This window comes from Syngnathus typhle, unplaced genomic scaffold, assembly GCF_033458585.1.
Source record: "Syngnathus typhle isolate RoL2023-S1 ecotype Sweden unplaced genomic scaffold, RoL_Styp_1.0 HiC_scaffold_280, whole genome shotgun sequence".
NCBI lineage: Eukaryota > Metazoa > Chordata > Actinopteri > Syngnathiformes > Syngnathidae > Syngnathus > Syngnathus typhle.
The window spans coordinates 19,164-40,069 of NW_026872184.1; the positions used below are offsets into that span (position 1 = coordinate 19,164).

A 20,906-nucleotide genomic window follows, 5' to 3' on the forward strand; every position below is an offset into this window, starting at 1 on the left:
CTAAACTTAGGTTTGTATTTTACGGCCTTTGTAAACGCGCGTGCACCTGGACACTTCCGGTTCACTTTCCAACACAGGTGCGCGTCCGTCACTGCATAGTAACAACTGTCCGCTGGGAAAAGATTCACTCGACTGTTCCTTCTTAAAATCTTTTGTTCTACCCTTTCCTTCGGGCTTTTTGACTTACTTAAAATAAAGTGAGTTGTAAGCGACAAGCCGAGGAAGACGAGGTGGGGGTCAAGGTGGAAAATGGGCAAGAAAACGCAGACAAATCCGGAATCGGAGTTCGGTGAGTTGCCAAGTCGCCATCACCCGTTACCTCGGGAGACTTTTTCTTGTACTTCACTTAAACGGAACTAAATACAAAAAGTCTTTACTTTTACGTTTGAATAAGCGGGTGTTAAACATTTCCCAGTATAATTGTTATGCTAATTTGTATCTTCTAATCACAGTACACGTATTCCTCGGTTTACGACGCTGTTCCGTTTTTACGCCAAACCAAAATACATTTAATTATTTCATTGCACTACTGAAGTCATAATTGTAGTAATAGATGTAATAGATAAGCTATAAAGTATTCTAGTATAGCTGTGTTTATTTTGTCTGTGTAATAGTATGTATAAAACATAAGTTACTATATCAAAAATATGGGTTATAAACTATTTATATTCATTAATAATCATCGGGGTTTTTTTGCCTGAGAAAACATTCCTTCATTCTGACGATGCAGATTTACAAAAGGTTTGTACGGGACTTTAAACACTTTTGCTTCTCTATTGATGGAACCACAAGTGTATTGACAGAATGGGAGGTTTAACAAGGCAATAGTAAATAAACCCTCCTTGCAGGTAAATACAGATTATATTTCATTTCATATATTGGAATAAAATACAAAAACGCCTCGGGAGATGTTTGTGTGATTATTTGTTGTTTATGACCTTTTATTAAACAATAACAAAATGTCTGATTCGTTGTATGTGGATGTGTGATTAGTACGAAAACAATAGAGGTTACTACGAGTTACTAGGTTTTAACACTTAAAGAAATAAATTCATGTTCTGAATGGTCTCTTTCCTTTTTCATCTTGCGTAAGGCCGATGCATAATCTAAATGAGAATCATTTGGAGTTAGATCTATAACCAGGAAGTGAGCGATTTGACATTTTATGATTATGTTGCCCTGGTTGCACAGAGAAGCTGAGTCATCAGATAACTCGGAATGCTATTCCCCCTGACCCCATTTTCTCTTCCATATGAGCCAACGCTATAAAAACGTTATAAAACATCTTTAAATGGAATTACCCTGGAACTTTTTACGAGTTGCATTGCGAAATGTGACACTTGTGTCATAGCAAGAGGCTGATGAACAGGTTCCTTTGTTGTCACTATTTACTCTCTGAGGATGAACTCTTGAGCGCTGGGAATCCCAATATATATATATCCCACCGTGGGATGTATTTTTCCCTTTTTTGGAATATTAACAATAAAGTGGAACAAAATCCGAGAGCCTGATTTGCTCTCTGATTTGTTTTGATTTCAAAACATTTGTTATTGACATTGCTTAATACTTGGATGACCAAACTGTTGCCATCGTAAAATCTTTATTACCTGGTCATGCAATGCTTAAATATTTTAATTTGTTTACTGCTCTACTAATAATGTGTGTTACAAGCCAGTTTGACATTTAAGGCATATTTTTTGCAAGAATTTCTTTTTTTTATCGTCAAGGTTTTCGAGTTTGATCCCACTTTGTCCAGCTGGAGTCCTCTGAAAGCTTAATGTACCAGTCAACAACATTGCAAATTCAAAACACATTCAAATGATGTGTTGCAGTCTGTGTTTTTTTTAACACATCTTCCTTGTAATGTAGTAATTTCCTGGTTAGTCATTTTTTTGTTCCAGGAAACATTTTTCCACCAGCAACACCACCACCCTATACTTAAATATTTTACAGCACTTGTAAGTTACCAAGTCATACAAGTAGTGTACAATTGATCATTCATTAACTTTTTTAGATGTGTTTTTGCGCTGATTGCAAATTTACAGTAACTAAAACACAAAATAAATATTTAAAAAATCAAATGTGCTCGAAACAACCATTAAAATACAAAAAATATAGAATATAAATCCATTTCCTTGTCTTTTCTTTTGTCTAGGTGAACCTGTCCAGTATGACCCCTCCTTTAATGGACCCATAAGGAAGAGGTGAGCTTCAATTTCCTGCTGCATTTTTTTATTTTTTATTTTTTTCCCTTCTTCATGACGACAACACATTTCTGTGCAAAGTCCACTTGGCTCACTAAGACGTTTTGCCTTCCTGGTTTTCTCCCCAGAGGGTGCACTGACATAATCTGCTGCGTTTTGTTTATGTTGGTCATCCTTGGCTACATCGCAGTTGGGATTTTAGGTAAGCTTAACCAGACAAACGTACGCAAACGTTCAACACCACACAAGTAAGCACATCAGGGTTTGTTCATTTACCTTTGTAGCTGCATTCAAATAAATGGCAACAGTGCTTTGTAGGGACAGTATGTAGATTAAACCTCACAATGACTTCCTCTTTACAAGAAACAATAGAATAGAAGTATTGAGCTTGTTAAATGATGACCAGTTTGGTCATGAAACTCATTCCAACACACAGCACCCACTTCCTTATCTTAAGTCAACATGAAGTCTGTGTGCAGCCAGCTCAATAGGACCTTATTAAAATACATCATTGGATGTTGTCCAAGTCTATTTTTCTACAGCCCATGACAATCTTTTGTGGCACTCCTTGTTTTCAAAATGTTAGAATGTGGACTTAGTCTATCTTTAGCCATCATTTGGTTTCATTTTTTTGTGTGCGCCCTTCCTTTTCTCAGCATGGCTCTACGGAGATCCCCGGCAAGTTCTCTTCCCAAAAAACTCAACCGGATGGTTCTGTGGCACCGGACCAAACATGTGATGAACTTTCACCTACACGGATTACAAAATATACCATATATTAATCCGTCGATGTTAAGTCAGTTCATATTTTCCCCTTTCCGTCTTCTTTCTCAGAAACCGACCCGCGCTATTTTACTTTGACATTCTCAAATGTGCAACGGGAGTGAATGTGATGGCAGCAGCTCTCAACGGGTTGCAATGTCCAACCACACAGGTAGAATGCTTTGCACATGGACTAACTTTTTTTTTTTTCTTTGCTATACTTGTTGCCTTTCTCCGCCCGTAATCATGCCGCCCCATCCACCACCAGATATGTGTGGAAAAGTGCCCGACTGAATTCACCTTCGTGGGTCCGTTAGACTTCGCTCCAACTGCAAAGCCTGCAAATGTTTTCACACAAAGCCTCTGTGCACCGTCTTTAAACCTGTCAGACACTCGCATGGTAAGTTAGAATACAGATTGTATAATATATCTTCTGTATGACTAATTTATGTTGCCAGGACTTAAATCTTAACTGAATCATTTTATTTTTAGACTGTTAAAGAGATTGTGGAAAAGGATCTGTGTCCTTTCTATACTATTCCCACAACCTCCGGTGAGTGCAAGTTCAATGAAACGGACTGTTTGACTTCTGAGTTTCCGCTGGATTTATTTTTTTCAAATATGGAAAAAAAAAAAGACAATAAATCATTTTGATTGTTTTCTCCACTTTGCAGTTATTGGAAGGTGTTTGCCTGATCTCCAATTGCTTGGGAGCATGCCACCGGATTTTTCCAACATTCCAGGCTTGCCAACGTCTGTCAACGAAACGACCAGCCTTATCAAGAACGGCACGGGGTAAAGCTAATAAATAGAATAGTGCCTTAAAAAAGACCACTAAACACTGTTACATATCAAAATAAAAGCAGACCCACTTTAGTAATCCACTTGTTGTCCTCATCACCAGCACAGGGTTGGTTGCCTCGTAAGTGTGTCCAACCTTCGAATAGCGTCTGGTTCTAGTCAGTCTGCATGAATCAGCAGTGTGATATAATATTTATATATATTACAGTTTTATTTTTTCTCGCATGTGTTCAGTCTTGGTTTGGATGCCATTATTAGATATTTATATTAGACATTCCTGTGATGGATTTGAATTCTGTGCCTTGCAATTGTGCATTTTTCTTTACCACTGCACCAATTTAGGAGCTACTAGCATGCTTAGTGAATAGTTGCCAACTAACTTCTTTTTGCCTTGATCCAGGGACATATTGAACAGCTTCAGCGCCAGGGACATAGGGGTCAGGATCTTTGAGGATTTTGCGTCATCATGGCCCTGGATCCTCGCGTGAGTTGATGTCTTACTCTTCCACCTGTTGACGAATACTCAGTACAATTTTTCTACAGTGGTCTGGCAATAGCCATGGTGCTCAGTCTGTTGTTCCTGCTCCTGCTGAGATTTACTGCTGGCGTGATGGTGTGGGTCCTGATTGCAGCTGTCCTCTGCACCGGGGCATATGGTGATTCTGAACTCGACTTTGCATCTATTAATTCCACTTGAAATAGAAAGTTTAGAAATCACAGCATTTTTTTGATTCACTTTGGGTGTGTACAGCATGTTTTTGAAGCATTGTGTGATTTTTTCTTTTCAGGGATTTGGCACTGCTACTGGGAGTATGCGAACTACAAGAACCTCTCTGCTTCCATTACCGACATTGGTTTCACCACCAACTTCAGCTTTTACCTAAAAGTGCAAGAAACTTGGTTAGCTTTCTGTGAGTTTACTCAGCGACATTTTCTGAAAATAAGAATAAGGCATTTTTATCTTCCATTATTTTAATGCTGTCATCTTGTGTGTTTTTCTTCGTTGTCCTGTTCCTTTTGTTGCCTCCACAGTGATCATCCTCTCTGTGGTGGAAGCCATCCTGATCTTACTCCTCATCTTCCTCCGAAACAGAATCGTCATCGCCATTGCGCTCATCCAAGAGTCCAGCAAGTAAGTTGTGGTGTGATGCAATTTCTTAGATGTTTATTTTTTTCTATATCGGGCGTGTTCTTCTAAACACCAGGCGCTCTTCCTTCCACAGGGCCATCGGTCAAATGATGAGCACCTTGTTCTATCCTCTGTTGACATTTGTTCTCCTCTTGGTTTGCGTGGCCTACTGGGGTAGCACTGCGTTGTATCCTTTCATTGTGAGCACGTAGATACGGACGACTCCATTTGTTTGGTCTCCTGAGCTAATGGATACAGGTATTTAGCCACTTCGGGAGGAGCATCCTACAAAGTGGTGGCTCTCAACTCCAGTATAAGTGAGTGCCAGCGCATCAACGGCACCGTGGACTGCGACCCTCAGGTCAGATCAATCAATATACTCTCGGTAGGTTTTTCAGCCCTGCAAATGAGTTTGAATGCGGCCTCTTGCTTTTTTTTTTTTTCCATTCCCTCACCGCTTTAGTCCTTCAACGCATCCGATTACCCAACCTGCCCTTCGGCTGCGTGCATCTTTGTCAATTACAACACCGAGGGGCTCTTCCAGAGGAACCTTTTCAACCTTCAGATCTACAATGTGGTGGCCTTTCTCTGGTGCATCAACTTTGTCATCGCTCTGGGCCAGTGCACCCTGGCTGGTGCCTTTGCCGCCTACTACTGGGCTTACAAAAAACCCGACGACATCCCCATGTTGCCCGTGTGCAGTGCCTTTGTGCGCACACTAAGGTAAGTCCATGTTTGTATTGCAAAATGATTCTTAAACTTTTCATATCCATTTTCTTAAGGTAGCATAAATAATTTCAGGTACCATGTTGGCTCTTTGGCATTTGGTGCTTTGATCCTGACCTTGGTGCAGGTTATAAGAAGCCTCCTCGAATACATTGACCACAAAACCAGAGGTAAGGCCTCTCTCGTCTAATGAGCTACTGTAGTGTCAATGTATATCGTTTTTAAAAAGCCCACTGATGTTTTTGTCACCACCCAGCGGCTCAGAACCCCGTTGCACGTTTTATTCTGTGCTGCATGAAGTGCTGTTTCTGGTGCCTGGAGAAGTGCATCAAGTTTCTCAATAGAAATGCATACATCATGGTAAGCACACTATATTTATCTTATTGTTAAATATATGTATTATTTAAAAGTTTTTTTTTGTAATGCAGTACTTGTGCTTTTCCACAGATTGCTGTTTATGGAAAAAACTTCTGTACCTCAGCCAAGAATGCTTTCTTTCTGATCATGAGAAACATAATAAGGTAAAATTACAGTTTATAATAAAACTTCTATTCACTTATGAATCTTAAAAGTCTAATACAGCAATGTATAATTGTTCCTCACAGAGCCGTCATACTCGATAAAGTGACCGACCTGTTGCTGTTCTTTGGGAAATTCCTCGTAGTGGGCGGAGTAGGTGCGTATATATTTTTTTTTGCACATTTTGAATTAAAAAAAATAAATCTAAAGCATCCCTATTGAGCAAAATGGTAATACCAAACTTTTTCTTGCAGGCGTATTGGCCTTCTTCTTCTTCTCTGGCCGAATTCCTCTTCCGCACAGCACAGCGCAGTCAGAAACCCTCAACTACTACTGGACGCCAATCATTGTATGACTTTGTTGATTTCATCGTCCCATGTGAACGACTAAGTCATTTAATGTTGTTTCTCCAAATGACCTTCATAGACGGTAGTGTTTGGTAGCTACCTCATCGCTCACGGATTCTTCAGTGTGTACAGCATGTGTGTCGACACACTCTTCCTCTGCTTCTGTGAGTACACAATAACAAGGCTTCAATTCTAAGATTGTTTTTCTTTTTTTATTCAAACCAGTGTGATAAATATTTTAACTTTGCACCAAACTCTTCACAGTGGAAGACTTGGAACGCAATGATGGCTCTCTGGAGAAGCCATACTTCATGTCCAAAAATCTCATGAAGATTTTGAACAAATCCAACAAGATCCCCCAAAAAAAGAAGTGATAATGTTAGTCACGGGGATGAGAATGGCAAAAACACTGAAAAGTAGCCCGGGGGTCTGGAGGGGCCGATGATTGGGGTGTTTACCCCCCAAAATGCTGATTTTGCACGTTTGAATTCTTTTTCAAAGTTGAAATGTTAATGTTTTTGACCGAAATGTTCAAAAGATTGAGCCCGTTGATGCGGGTTTTCTTGATTGACTGCATCTATTGTTCATGCAAGTTGGCTCAGAAAAACGGTTGTGTTAGCCTTAGGAATATTTTCCCTGTTGCCAATATTATACAAAGGACCATCATTTCTTTTAATAGAATATTTTTTGATAGTTTTATAAATACGCTTGACTGCGTAAATATTGTTCATTTGTATTAAAAAAGTTTTGTGTCAAAAAAAAAAAATCTAAATTGTGCCAGCCCACTTAATTTTTCAACACATTGCATTAGGGTCGATTTTGGATCTCATGAGCAAGCAAAATGGGTTGTGTTCAGAGTTCGACTATATATTAAGACACAAAACATTGTGGCTGCCTCGATAGAAATTTTAATGTCTTGCTTAGTCTCACATTAGCCAAGCTCCTATTTTTTTATTGGTACACACTGGCAGAAAATGTGTCAATGTTGCGTGGCAAAATTTAGAAAAAGCATTCTGGTTATCAGTGCATTTGCTACAAGTGAATTTAAAAGAACAAGAAAAAAACATTTACAAATCTTTATACAAATGGATCACTCGCTCTGACATACAGGATGTGGTTTATGGTTTACGATGCACAGTTCACTTAACTGCTGCCTGTCTGCCCGAAATCATTTTCCCAATGTGGTTCATTGAGATTTCGCTTTTTCTACTCTTATTTTGGGAAGCTTTGGTAGAAGAAACCCATTTTGGAACAAATGAGGACAGGTTGAAATGGCATCACAGTGCACTGGCAGTCATCTTTAAGACAAATATATCGACACACACCTAATGACTGCTACTCTTTGGCCTTTTAAAGGCAAGAAAAAGGTTGTTATGGTAACCAATGGAGTCAGTCCTCTTCCATCACTGTCCTGGGCCTCAAGAAACAGGTAGAGGGGTGAATTACTCTCACTTGACATAGCCTGGTCCCCCTGACCACGTAATACTGTCTTCTTCTGACCCCCTAAAGACAGACTGATTATTTGTACAGTGTAATTCAACAGCTGCTTTTCACTATTAACAAAAGGCAGATTGGAAGCTTCTTGTGAACAACTGCTCTTCCCAAGAAGAAGACGAAAAGAAACATGAGTGTATGTGGCTCAGGTTAAGTGACCCATCCCTTCCCCTCTGTCCGTCCGTCTTCGCCATTCGTCCTCTTTGTCACACGCTTAGCAGCCAGAAGAAAAAGAAAACGGCCACGAACAGGAAGAGGCAATCTTGCCAATTGTGATTTCCGTCACCGCCGTTGCCTTGGGCATCACCTGGGTATTGGTCTGGAAAGAAACGAGGGAGGGGGATGCGGGGAAATAGGTACAACAAAGTTAAATTACAATCAATCCGACATGCACATTAATAAAATAGATCGTTTATTAACGACTCTACCTGCTCTGTGAAAAAGGTCGTTGCCGTTGAAGACGGTCGTGAAGAAGCCGAAGGGAAAAGCGCCGATGCCAAACGACATGTGGAAACTGGTGTCGCTGAAACCCTGGAACATCTGAAAAGCACACGTCACTTGGGATTAAGTGAAAGGTAAACGAGCGAAATGTGCATGAAATCAACTTTTGTCAATGTAATGAAAACAGACTCACCCCGCCTCTGCTTTCTGGTTCGGTTCTCTGTCCTTGAGGCCGTGGGGGAGTTTTCAACCTAATAAAGTCCAACACAAATAGTCACTCGTAAGAACACCGTCAGGCCTTCACACAGTCTGACGGTCAAAGGGCGCACCGAGGGTCCTCCTGACTGGAGCTCCCTCGTCCATACAGTGGGATGACCTTGTCTCTGCTGATACCGGCTTTACACACAGGACACTGTGGTCTGCTAGGCCTCGTCTCCAACCACTAAACAGAGCAGCAGGAGGAAAGAAATATGGTCAGTCTTGCCACATTTTTGCTTCAGTTCAACACACATTGTGCTGCTCCTTCTGGTGTGCGCACCTTAGCCACTTGGGGGCAGTATATAGTCCTTCTTTGCAGAGGATTAAAAACGTAAGCAAGTCATTTCATTTTTTTATTCTCGACGTGTTGGTTTGTCATTTGCATTCAAATGGCTGAAAGCGTAATGTGTGTCACTTAAACCATGCGGTGTAAATCCAGCTCAAGTGTGCCACACAGAAAGAAGCGTAACCAGAAGCATTAAAGGCATTAGTATGTTTAAGCTGGACTAAGTCACCTTACGTGTGCCGATTTCCAAGTACCATCACACGCAAGTGTAATGACCATTAAACTCGGATCAGCACCATCATTAGATAGTTAGGACCAGAATTTGAAACTCATCAATTTAAAAAGAAAATACTGTTTGATCTTATTTCCATAAAGTACTCAGCAAAGTTAATGATGGTCAACTTACTTGATGGAGACAGGGCCAGCTGGAAAAAGAGAAAAGGTACAATTATTAATTTGTAGGACAAATATTTTTACGCTCTGCATGTAAACCGACCTGAATGATGAGAAATTAAATTAGCTTCACTAACACAACCTAAAATATGTGCTTTGTAAATATTTAACCCCTCTTGTACACGGCATTTATCTTTTTAGATGTTCTATTTGGCATAGTTTGGGACTGAATGACACAAAGACCTAGCTGAGAGCACGACAAACACACAGAGAGATACACACAAAGGGACAAAGATGCACACTCACACAAAGTAGTATTTGTGTAACAGCAGCTACCAGATAGCTGGCATTCTTTCGGAATATGCACGCAACTGAACAAATGTTTATCGATGTTTATCTCTACTGCAAGATTCGGGCTGTCATAAATTCATGCCGCAGGCGCCCATGTGATGTCACATGACACCAGAGTGGAACAGATTAATCCAAGCGGGGTATGCGGGTCATTTGGCAAATACAATTTTAGGGTTATTTAAGACTACATTGTATGGCAAAAAATCTTTGAAAATAATCCCAATGCCATTCCCCCCCCCATTAATATTTTTCCAGTTAAAAGTGGGTTCACTATTTGCATATTTTGCTGTAAGTAGACCTGCACTGCATCATTCTGAGAGCTTTATGGCAACTCCTATGGAAAGTTGCAACAGGTGAACTGATGTCATCACTCTGCTGCCTTACTGATTGTTGCATCATATTACAAAGTCTGGAGGTCCTAGGGGAGGCCAAAGGCAAGGGGGCTGGTTGGTGGGGAAGCATGGCAACTAAACTAATGATCACAAGTGTGATAAAAATATATTTGTACAAATAAAGGCCTGATAGATGCCTTGCACTCCCTCTAGTTAAGTGCGATATGTTATGAATATTCAATGCACGTTTTGGCTACCAAATAGTAAGTATTGGTCATAATCACATTCTAAACCTGACCCTTAACCAGTTTGCACTAATAACACAAGTTTGTGTTTTGTTCCGTGAGTAACGAGAACTTTAATCATCATTGATCTGCACAAACTGAGAAAGCTAGTTAATGTGTTACAAGCAGCAAGTCAGCCATTTATGTCAAAATATACAAGGTCAGCATAAGGCACAATGTAGAAAGGCATGTTTACGTTTTATGAAGTCAAGTGAAGGACACACACCTTTGATTAGTAATGATCAGTAAATCGTAGATAGGGGGCATTAAAACAGAGGTAAATAAAGGCCGCACGACAGGTCACATTTGATCATTTTACAGCAATCGGCACGCCCAATCCCGAAAAGCCCTTCTCGCTCGGTCCGTACCAGAACAAGTGGCCGCACATACTGATGACAGCATCCTTAGCAGTGTCGAAACAAATGTTGCACTCGAAATTGCCTCGGTCCCGGTCGTCTTCCCCGTTACCACCGCCCGATCCGTCGCGGTCTTTGCGGCTCTCCCCACCTGGGTACCCTCCTCTGCTGGTCGGTCCGCCGTCACTCGACAACCGGGGGTCGGTGGCTGCCATAGTAGGTGGGGGTGCAAGAGAAAAGGGGTTACGCGTCAACCTGTCAACACAAATGCCCGATCAAGACTAACGTTTGGCTGTGAATCACAAGCGACTCTGTCGACGGCTGACACTTTACTCGAGCCGTACATCTGACGCACTTCCGGAATGCGCCCTTGTGTTTCCGATAAAAACAAAGCGATTAATCACTTGACAATCGTCGGAAACCAACAAATTAATGCAAAACAATACAATAATAAAAATGTTGAATAATAAGCATTCTATCTTTTCATGTTGTGAATAATGAAATGCAACAACAAATGAATGTCCGGAGCCACAATGACCGGAACCTTTGCTCTGCTTATTGTTTCCCAACGGAGTCCGCGGAAGTAAACACATTGCATGTCGCGTGAGCTCACGCTGCAAAATGTAACATTTATCTTTTCGCGTTCACCGATAGCGTCAAACTACAACGTTCTCATTCATAATCCTACAATTTAAGATTCAGGGAAACCTTTTGCATCAATTCAATCAGCCGTCATGAAGATTAAGCGACAGAAAATAGCCAAGAAAACGTTATCTTTTTACAAATACAATTTCAACTTTCGGGAACCGTATCAGGTTCTTATTGACGGAACTTTCTGTCAAGCGGCATTAAAGAACAAGATTCAAATCAAAGAACAAATGCCAAAGTATCTTATGGGCGAGGTACATCTTTGCACCACCAAGTGAGTATACTGCTTTCTTTATATAATCAATGTCGGAGGAAATAACACTATTTAAACATACATTTGTGTGTCCCAAGCTGCGCTCTAAAAGAACTGGAAACTCTGGGGAAAGAGCTTGTTGGGGCCAGAATTATTTTGCAGAGGTATCAAGTGAGGAAATGTGAGCATATGAAGAGTCCAGTTCCTGCATCGAAGTGCCTGCTTTCTATGCTGGAGGGCACAAACCCGCATCACTACTTTGTTGCCACACAGGTAATGTGTAATGTAATGGCGCATTGGAGTTCATTTAAAAATCCTTAAATGTGTTTGTTGTGCAGGACTACAAGCTGACAACAGGTCTCCAAAAGATCCCAGGCGCCCCTCTTCTCTACATCATCCAAAACACCATGGTGCTTGAAAAACCCAGCCAGTCGTCGCTGGACCGGGTTCAGGCCATCCAGATGGGCCAGCTGGTGAGCCCGGTGGAGCAGCAGAGCCTTCGCAGCCTGAAAGAAGAACAGGGCATTACTAAAAAGGACGGAGACAGACGGGGGACCAAGAGGAAAAGGAAACCGCACAACCCGAACCCCCTGAGCTGCCTGAAGAAAAAGAAGAAGAAGAAGGGGCCGACACCGCCGCTTAAAAAAATTGAGCCAGGTCAGAAAAGAACTCGGAGCAAACACAAGAAACGTAAAATACAAGGTGAGAATCATGCTGCCGCACCTTTGGCTAAAAAATCGGAATCAAATTGAATCAACAAATGTTTGGTTACTACGGTAAATTTTGTGAACTTTTTACAACCATTATGTGTGAGTGGAAAGAAAATAGTCGGAGCTGCTGCAAAAGTTGCGTTCCTACACAATCGTACCGCTAGAGGGCAGCAGAGGCGCTGTATTGAAGTTACTACTGCATTTAGAAAGATAAAACTTTAACTTGCCTTTACAATTTTCTTTCAAAGCCTGAAGAAATCTGGAAAAGATTTGTAGTTTAATACAGTAGGCTTCTTTATATTTATCCATTCAGCCTGTGGCCAACGCAGTGTTATCAATTTAACTGAGGTGAAGAAAATATATTTTAAGTTCCTGGTGTTGTCGGTATGATGAAATGTGCTGTAACATCCCATGGGAAATTTCAAAAAGCCATCAGAAATAAACTTTTCCATCCCTTTGCAAATCATTAGGGGGTACACGTCAAATCGTTTCACTATATATTTGCCTAGTTTCCTCATACATCTTTTTCTCGCACAGCTATGTTGTGTCACATGACTCATTACCAAAAGCAACAAAGTGAGGAATGACGACCAGGAAAAATCCAATTGTACCGCTGACTGATTGTGCTGTCTTCTTTCTACTCCGTATAAAAAGCCCCGTAAGTTAGAACCCTGGCTCATCTCTAGAGAAAAAGTCAGAGGAAAAAAGTGCTCACAGCTGCCAAAAACCATCCCACATAGCCCACTGGGAATGGACTTGGACCACAAAGGCCCTGGTTGTATTTCACTGTAGGTTGGCCTTTGTGCTGGGGAACGGGCTAACACTGAAGCAGTGTTTCGCTCCTCGCCCGACCTGTCCGTCCTTTAAGCTTGACAAGCAGGTCTTATTTAGGCAGCGAAGCGGCCGCCACGTCCACGGGGGGCTTTGATGCATTTGCTGGGCGCTGTACATCAGGCCGACCAAAAGAGAACCCCTTTCTCACAGTTGAGTTGTATGGGGGCGGCATTGAATGAGAACCAAAAAAAAAAAAAACGTGGGGGAGGGTGTGGTGGCTTAGGTTAGGATGGGAAGAAGGGGGGGGGGGGGTCTTTTCACTTCTTATTGGAAGCAACAATAGTCTTTGTCCAAGATCTACCATTCTTATTAGGGCTACCCAAGGGAGGAGGGGTGTTTCTCCATAGTAACAATGACAAAACAAGGCAGCTCCACACGAGGCGGGCAGAGCGAGCCTTGAAGGAGAAGAAGACAGAAACATCCAACGAGGAGCTCTGGAGAAAGTTTGAACGAGCGGCCTGGAAAGTGCAACGCATGAGGCTCAGCATCCCACGTAAGTCCTCCAACTCCCAGCATGAACCGTGAGAGCCACAGCGAGGACACCTTGTCCACCATGGTCTTGGAGAACATCAAGAACAAACTGATTGACGCCTTCAGGACGAGTGGGGAATCTCGAGACGATCCGGCGGACACCGTCCGCGCCAGGCGGCTCAGCATCAGCAGGAATCGTGAAGCCAATGAAGAGCTGAGGAGGGCCCAAATTGACGGAGCCATCACTTGGCTGAGATCTGAGCTGGTAAGTTCTCGCAATGGCTGTACACCATCTCAAAAACTGCAGTAGTAGACCAAAGGAGGCAGATGATTTATTAGGCAGATGTATTACTAAAAAAAATAATTTTAGTTGACTGCAAAACATATTTAATTGTGTTTTTATTTATTTACCTAGAACATTCATGTTTGCAATGCACTGCATCAGGTCAAATGTAAATTATGGTAACTCAAAACAGACAAAAAAAAATTTCTATTATGCGTCTTGAAGAGCAATACCTGTTATGGCCACAAGACGGCGACAAAGCATCGTTTTTCTGTCGAAATGTAACATTCAAGTCATTTCAATTGAAACACAAAGATGTTGCCAAAGACTTTAAACATTTTGGGACTGCGCATTTACTACTTTAATATGCTCATGCTGCAAATATTATTTTGTATTAGATCATCAAAATAGATAATACAATACAGCAAGTGTACCTCAGTGAGTTGCTTCCCTATCTGCAGTTGGAGATGCGTTCGCAGGACCTCCAGCTGGCTCAAACACTTCTGGGGCTCAACAGCGAGATCCAAAGACTGAGGAGGGAGAGTTTTGGCGCTCTGGAAGACGCAGGGGACTATCGGCAATAAATCCAAGTGGGAACGGCTCTCCGTAAACGTGCACAATTCTGAGGCGTTAAACACTTAAATCATTATTAATCTGTTGAAATTTTTTTTTACGCCAATTACATACAAATTAAGCAGGGTAAGAAAAAAAAAATCAAATTTTTGCATGATGTTTTGCACTTATACCAAAATGTGCTTTCATTTTACTCCCTTAAAGTAATGAGACAAGACACTTTGGTAGTATGACAAAAAAAAAAATCTCTCTTGCTCTCGTTGTCTTTATTGTCCCTATCATCTTTTGAAAATAAATCTAGAAGCTTGACAATAATAAATACGTCCATGTGTCATTCTTTTAGAAATTGTGTAAATGCAATTCTTCCCCTCACTTTAATAAAGTTCTCAGGAACCAAAATGAACAAAGACCAGACCCAATTTTATCCTGTCACAATTGTTTTATTGCGGCGTTGTACTAACAAATGCCGCGCCGACGCCGTTAAAGTCGTGTAAGGTCAGCGAGCTTTCAGCGCTAACGGCCCGTAGCGATGTAACCTTTTTACATTCATCCATTAACGGACATAAAAGTTTTTTGCTGTCTAAATATTTTACGACTCAGCCAGAGGTATTGAGAGCTATAAATCATTTATTCCAGAAGGGACTATTATTGTCGTCAAAGTATATTTGTCTTCCAAAAGTTACACAAAGGCTTGCTTGCCTTTAGGTCAATACACATTCCGATTCATAATGAGGCAGAGTTTCATTCCTATTTTTGCAAACATGAAAACCATGAAGGAGTTCTTTGAGCTTTCAAGGCACAGAACTTCTCCTGTTGGAAGATTTCCTGGCCAAAGCAGTGGAGTAAAAACACCAAGGTGTCTTAGGGAGGGGAAAGAGCAAAGTCTCCTCTTCCCCTGAGCTGGAGTAGACGCTCCCTTGTTCGCTCTCAGAGTCCCAGGAGAGGCCTTCCTCGTCTTCCTCCTCCTCCTCCTCTTCTTCGGACAGCTCCTGCTTGAGCTCCTGGATGCCGGAGTGAAGCTCCATCAGCTGCCGGATCAGTGCTTGATCTTGTGATCGCATCTCCATCTGTGCACAGTGTGCATCGTCTTTTTTATTTAACAAGCAGAGATGTTTTTTTTTTTTATTAATGTTACACTTTAAAATGTTAAAATTTGCATTGAATTTCTTCTATGTTTCTCGTCGTTCAGACTTGTCGAACTGTGTAGGCCCGTTCAAAATAAAACCGCCGCTTTATCCGGGCACTGCTTTCTTTCAAATGTAAATTCTTCTTTTGCCAGTTCTCCTTCTGCCCTTTTTTTTTTTTTTTTAAATGAGAAACTGTGTGATTGCTGCCTTTGTCAAATAAGACATTCCGAATCCTGCCAACTATGAGTTCTATAAGAGCAAGGAATGTCCTAAAAAAAAAAAAAAAGCTGATCTGCTTTTCTTTTCTCTGCTAATTACAGCAGCAGCTTGAAGAGCGGGCCGTGGTTGAAAACGCGAGCTTTTGTGTGCAATCGGAAAAACGGGGAGAAGAAACGCCAACTGTCCTTTCATTGAGTTGATGACGCCAATGAGCTGGCGGGCTTCTATTCAGATTGTCAGCTGGACTCCCTGCAGTGTGTTTGCTTCAACAATGATGTGGAACAAACATCCCGTGTGTGTGTGTGTGTGTGTGTGTGTGTGTGTGTGTGTGTGAGGGGCAGGTTGGCATACAAATAGGTCGGAACTTTGGTCATAGGACGCTCGGTCACTAGCGGCTTGGTCGATACGGTTGAGTTTGTTTCTGTGACATCACGCGGGCCTTTCAGTTCCCATGACAAGTGTGAATGAAGCTCACACTCCAAACAGACACACTCGTCGATTTAGGACTTGCAAACACACACAGGAATGTCCGAAAACTTGGGGTGGGGGGGGGTATTTAACGGCGTGACTCGGATGTATCTTAGGAACAAACTGGGAAACCAAGGCACTCCAGTGGCCATTTTGTGAGGAGATAAATGCCTTGAAGTTGACTCCTGGGGATTTACTGGAGTTTGACTGTGAACTCTGTGACACAAAAGAGCTTGACAGAGTAAATATCCTTCCTTCCATCAGTGGGATGAATCCGTTTCCATTCATGCTCACTGGTACAGAGACACAATTTATCATGAAGTTTCTAGATTCTTCTAATCAATTTGCACAATTTCCAGTCTTACCAGTTCCCTTCGTAGCCAGGCCAGCGCGCTCTCGATGTCCAGCTTGTTTTCCTCTCCGGATGCAAATCCTTTCCTGGGGTGCTCAGTTCTGCTTCGGGGATCCCTGCACGCTCCTGCGGGCGTGCAAGTGTCAAAGGTGGTGGCCTTGCAGGAGAAGTCCCGCAGTCTGGTTAGAACCCCTTCCATCATGTTAGCTTTAAGACAGCAACTTCCTTGTCCTGGTCCTACTGGGTCAGTCGTTAATTGGCTTTGGAGCCTCGTCTGGTTCCTGTTATGTGCTCCTTGGCACTTATGGGGCACTTTCTCGCCTTCCTCCGCCCTCCTCTTTCCTGCCGCCCGGCCCGGCCCGGCCCGTCCCTCAAACATCACCACCACCCATCTTGGCAAAGCGGACTAGAATCATTGGAGCGTGAACGTGACGGTGGCGTTCTGACGTCAGTGCATTGTGTCAAAGTCTGACCTGTAGTTGTTTACCATTTTTTATTTTTGGGGGGGGGATCAGACACTCAATGGTAATTAGCATAGAGATAGAGGAGGTTGCCAAGGCAACCAGCATCTTAACTAAAGGAGACTGTTGTGATGTATAAAATGTTTTTTTTTTTGCATACACTTTCATTTGCCTATCTAGCAGCGTGAGACTTTGGATTTATAAAGCAGCGTTCACGTTTATTAAGTGTGAACAGTCATGTGTGACTAACTTGTCGGGGGCCATTTTGCTGCTTCTTGCATCCCCTGGCAACCCACATGCACATGCACAACCGCTTGCCAAGACAAGCCGACTTTTAAGTGTCCACTGTATTGACTAAAATAACCTACTGAAGGTTATTTTAGTCACTTGTTTTTGCCTTTTTTTAGTATCTCAAAAGGTACAAACGTCATTTCAGCACAATGTAATGCAGGATATATGTATATATTAACTCTAATGGGAAAAGTCAAAGGTCACAGTCAATTTTGCTTAATGCTTTTTCACCGGTACAAATGCACTGATTGTTGACTTTAACGTTGTGTTGTCGCCACCCTGTGGAATAATTGGGTAGTACAGTTATAGTTCATTTAAGGCACAAGTGCCAGTATTGTTTTTTTTTTTTTTTTTTTTTTTTGCGCACGGTGCCCAGGTCACAAGGCTTGGAGGATGAATCGTGAATTTTGGCTGTTTGCACACTGGCTGCACGGTAATGACGTTCAATCAACTCCAAAGCAAGGAAGGACAACAGTGCTCCGAGAAGAGTTTCAGCATTTTAGAATTACTCAGCAAAGTTTTCTGACTGTCCACTTTTTATTTACTTTTCAATTTAGTAGTCTTTGGGTGCTTTTTTTTTTTTGTACTTTTCAATTGTGAGGGATTCCCTTCAGCTGTGACGTTCTCCTGCGCGTCATGTTTAAATCTAATAAGGATCCTGAGAAGTTTCATCTGCTTTCTGATGACAAGCATAAAAGTAACTACAGTAATACGGGAAGGTAAGAAGTTTAAAATTTTTAAAATTCAGTCATAAAATGGGCTTAATTGAAGTATTAAATCCTACAAAGTTTTGCAGAAAATGTTAATAAATATATTTTTATATTGTGTGAGTGAATTGAGCTCTTGTTAGTCTACTTTTTGTTTAGTTCTTCCTTTTTTCCACACGGTACCCAAACCCAGTAGGATTAGCAGTGTGCAAACGGGACATTTTCATTCAGTCAACTGTGAGAACGTGTGAAGTGGAGGATCTCTCTCTCCCAATTCGCTTCTAGCAAACGAGCTGTGCGCACTGCATGGTCATGAGACTTAGTTTTATATATATATATATTTCATACACTTTCCACAACTTTGCTTTTCCCAATTTCACAACACTGCAATTGCACTTTCCATAACAAAAGATATTTAAAATATTTTTTAAGATCACAATTTCTCCTTCCATGCACGTTGTGCTTCTTATTCTGCTGTGCGCCCCCTGGCCACTTGGGGGCAGCATAATACAAAGATGAATATTTGCTGTTCTTTGCAGAGGATAAATAATATATGCTATGAATATTGTGTGTTGCTGTGCCATTTTTAAACATAAGTCAGAGCTGAATAGAACATAATGATGTTGTCTCAATTCCATTTCTACACACATCACTCACAGCCTACAGGAACTGAATCAAGGTGTCCTTGATGGTGTCAAACATTGCCATGACAACAGCCACGCGCAGGAAGACCGTGCGAGAGAGAAGAAAGTCGCCAGCAAGAGGTTGTACGTGGTGTCTGTCGTCTGCCTGATTTTCATGATAGGTGAAATCCTCGGTGAGTCGCGATTTCTAATTAATACCATTTCTCATATTGATGTCTAATTTCACTAAATATGTTTTCTGCATTTTTTTAAATTTTTCCCCGCAGGGGGATATTTTGCAGGAAGCCTTGCAGTGATGACCGACGCCGCACATCTGCTTGTGGACTTCACCAGCTTCATCATCAGCCTGTTGTCCCTTTGGCTCTCCTCCAGACCGCCGACGCACAAACTCAGCTATGGCTGGCACCGTGCAGGTAAAGCGCCTACGTACAATTAATTTTTTTCCTAGACAGTTTTCACTCAGTTCCTCTTTTCTAACTTCCTGGTGGTCTATTCTTCTTCTTCCTTCCTCCTTGCAGAAATCCTGGGTGCATTGCTGTCAGTGTTCACCATCTGGCTGGTAACAGGAGTGTTGGTTTATTTGGCCGTGGAACGCCTCATCAGCGACGATTACACTATCGAGGGCACCGTCATGCTCATTACATCCGGCTGCGCTGTTCTGGCCAATATCATGTGAGGAGATGCCACAAACTGCTTTCATTTCCCAATATGTATTTACTCAATGGTCCCTGTGTGTTTTTTTGACCAGTATGGCCTTCACCCTACATCAGTCTAACCATGGGCACAGTCATGGAGGGCTTTCTTCACATGGCCACAGTCACAGAAAAAGCAAAGGAGACTCCCAGATTTCCAATCACAGCCATTCCACTGACAATCGTGTCGACCTAGAGCAGAGTGGAGACAATCACGGTATGTTTTGATTACGTCCCAATTATCATCACACACACATCTGGGTGTGGTGAAATATCTCCTCTGCATTTAACCCATCCCCTGGGGGAGCGGGGAGCAGGGAGGAGCCCCCATTCCAAAAAAATATTGCTTTAGCGCTAAACAAACTATGAAATGGAATTAATGCCAGACTGTAAATATATATGTCAGGGGTTCGAATGCAGCAGGCCAACGCCAGTGTGCGTGCAGCGTTTGTGCACGTCGTGGGAGATCTTCTCCAGAGCCTCAGCGTGCTTGTCAGCGCCATCATCATCTTCTTCAAGGTGAGGAGCGGCGCACATAAGAAGACATTTAGATAAAAGTAGCGCTTTGATGCCATCCTGGAGCAGTTGAGGAGTTAACAATTATGTTTTTGTTACATTTCAGCCAGAATACAAGATAGCGGACCCTATCTGCACATTCCTGTTCTCCATCTTAGTTTTATGCACCACCTTTGCTATCCTGAGAGATATTCTGATTGTCTTGATGGAAGGTGAGCTTGTCTGTCATTCGGAACGTGTCCAATGTTTTTGCCCATGTGTTAAAATAAAATCTGTGTGTCAGGTGCCCCAGCGGGGGTCAGGTATGGCGAGGTCAGGGATGGTCTGCTGGCAGTGAAAGGGGTCACGGCGGTCCACAACCTTCACATCTGGGCCCTCACCGTCAACCAGGCTGTGCTGTCTGCCCATGTGGCTATAGGTGAGCAGCAGGAAATCCCTATTTTCGTATGAGTAGAGAGGATCTTTCCAACCTTCTCTCCACAGATGAATCTGTGGACGCTCAGACGGTTCTGCGAGAGATGACGCAGGCCTGTTACGCCTCTTATAAGTTCCATTCGGTCACCATCCAAATGGAACGACAGGCTGACTTGAAACCTGGTTGCACCTTGTGTGAAGACCCAAAGATGTAGAACGCTTTTCTACTATGACTTTTGATGCTTCTGCAATACGTCAAAAATTACAATGCTAAGAGAGACCGCATATTTTCGAATCTAAGTGTACCTCTCTGCGTTTGTTTTATGTATTTTTTTTTTAAAAAAGTTTCTGTTTTAGGTGTTATTCTATTGTACCTGTCCTTGTAATCGATAAAATGGTAAGTACTGTATGATGAGAAGCTGTTTTTAAATACTTTGTCAAGTCATGTTTTCACCGCCACTCTAAATTATATATTAAGATAAAATGTTCAATAAATGAATTGATAAAAATGATGTATATTGCTAAGGGCAGACATTTATTACAATGCAAAAAAAAAATCC

At 41.9% G+C, this 20,906-nt stretch overlaps 4 protein-coding genes across 4 annotated transcripts; 3 read left to right on the plus strand and 1 right to left on the minus strand.

Annotated features, from left to right (window-relative positions):
• Positions 1-46: 46 nt before the first annotated feature.
• Positions 47-7,260, plus strand: LOC133149201 (choline transporter-like protein 4). Its single transcript, XM_061271817.1, has 22 exons — positions 47-289; positions 2,156-2,204; positions 2,333-2,406; positions 2,861-2,939; positions 3,039-3,138; positions 3,235-3,366; positions 3,459-3,519; positions 3,641-3,761; positions 4,168-4,251; positions 4,311-4,423; positions 4,556-4,678; positions 4,800-4,899; positions 4,991-5,083; positions 5,155-5,257; positions 5,360-5,619; positions 5,698-5,792; positions 5,879-5,982; positions 6,070-6,143; positions 6,228-6,298; positions 6,396-6,490; positions 6,568-6,652; positions 6,753-7,260. Exons 1-22 carry the CDS (start codon positions 250-252, stop codon positions 6,860-6,862), a joined length of 2,166 nt encoding a protein of 721 aa, XP_061127801.1. The 5' UTR covers positions 47-249; the 3' UTR covers positions 6,863-7,260.
• Positions 7,261-7,373: 113 nt separating this feature from the next.
• Positions 7,374-11,041, minus strand: LOC133149208 (E3 ubiquitin-protein ligase RNF5-like). Its single transcript, XM_061271825.1, has 6 exons — positions 10,696-11,041; positions 9,374-9,392; positions 8,753-8,865; positions 8,617-8,674; positions 8,411-8,522; positions 7,374-8,301 (listed from the first exon to the last, which is right to left on the minus strand). The coding sequence occupies exons 1-6, from the start codon at positions 10,896-10,898 to the stop codon at positions 8,189-8,191; spliced, it is 618 nt and encodes a 205-aa protein (XP_061127809.1). The 5' UTR covers positions 10,899-11,041; the 3' UTR covers positions 7,374-8,188.
• A 216-nt stretch (positions 11,042-11,257) lies between these two features.
• Positions 11,258-12,760, plus strand: LOC133149207 (rRNA-processing protein UTP23 homolog). The gene is made up of 3 exons (XM_061271824.1): positions 11,258-11,605; positions 11,683-11,857; positions 11,923-12,760. The coding sequence occupies exons 1-3, from the start codon at positions 11,418-11,420 to the stop codon at positions 12,334-12,336; spliced, it is 777 nt and encodes a 258-aa protein (XP_061127808.1). The 5' UTR covers positions 11,258-11,417; the 3' UTR covers positions 12,337-12,760.
• A 5,036-nt stretch (positions 12,761-17,796) lies between these two features.
• LOC133149204 (proton-coupled zinc antiporter SLC30A2-like) lies at positions 17,797-20,858 on the plus strand. Its single transcript, XM_061271821.1, has 9 exons — positions 17,797-18,092; positions 18,740-18,897; positions 18,991-19,137; positions 19,243-19,396; positions 19,473-19,633; positions 19,823-19,935; positions 20,039-20,144; positions 20,216-20,350; positions 20,416-20,858. Exons 1-9 carry the CDS (start codon positions 18,010-18,012, stop codon positions 20,559-20,561), a joined length of 1,203 nt encoding a protein of 400 aa, XP_061127805.1. The 5' UTR covers positions 17,797-18,009; the 3' UTR covers positions 20,562-20,858.
• The last annotated feature ends 48 nt before the right edge of the window (positions 20,859-20,906 follow it).

Bases quoted from the DNA above. Each gene is read 5' to 3' on its own strand.
- LOC133149207 (XM_061271824.1), top strand. From the start codon at position 11,418: ATGAAGATTAAGCGACAGAAAATAGCCAAGAAAACGTTATCTTTTTAC. The intron at 11,606-11,682 runs GTGAGTATACTG...GTGTGTCCCAAG, and splicing joins GTACATCTTTGCACCACCAA to CTGCGCTCTAAAAGAACTGG. The intron at 11,858-11,922 runs GTAATGTGTAAT...TTTGTTGTGCAG, and splicing joins ACTACTTTGTTGCCACACAG to GACTACAAGCTGACAACAGG.
- LOC133149208 (XM_061271825.1), bottom strand. From the start codon at position 10,898: ATGGCAGCCACCGACCCCCGGTTGTCGAGTGACGGCGGACCGACCAGC. The intron at 8,523-8,616 runs GTGAGTCTGTTT...TGTGCTTTTCAG, and splicing joins AACCAGAAAGCAGAGGCGGG to ATGTTCCAGGGTTTCAGCGA. The intron at 8,302-8,410 runs GTAGAGTCGTTA...GTTTCTTTCCAG, and splicing joins CGACCTTTTTCACAGAGCAG to ACCAATACCCAGGTGATGCC.
- LOC133149201 (XM_061271817.1), top strand. From the start codon at position 250: ATGGGCAAGAAAACGCAGACAAATCCGGAATCGGAGTTCG. The intron at 2,205-2,332 runs GTGAGCTTCAAT...TTTTCTCCCCAG, and splicing joins AATGGACCCATAAGGAAGAG to AGGGTGCACTGACATAATCT. The intron at 2,940-3,038 runs GTGATGAACTTT...CTTCTTTCTCAG, and splicing joins TGTGGCACCGGACCAAACAT to AAACCGACCCGCGCTATTTT.
- LOC133149204 (XM_061271821.1), top strand. From the start codon at position 18,010: ATGTTTAAATCTAATAAGGATCCTGAGAAGTTTCATCTGCTTTCTGAT. The intron at 18,898-18,990 runs GTGAGTCGCGAT...TTTTCCCCGCAG, and splicing joins CATGATAGGTGAAATCCTCG to GGGGATATTTTGCAGGAAGC. The intron at 19,634-19,822 runs GTATGTTTTGAT...TATATATGTCAG, and splicing joins GCAGAGTGGAGACAATCACG to GGGTTCGAATGCAGCAGGCC.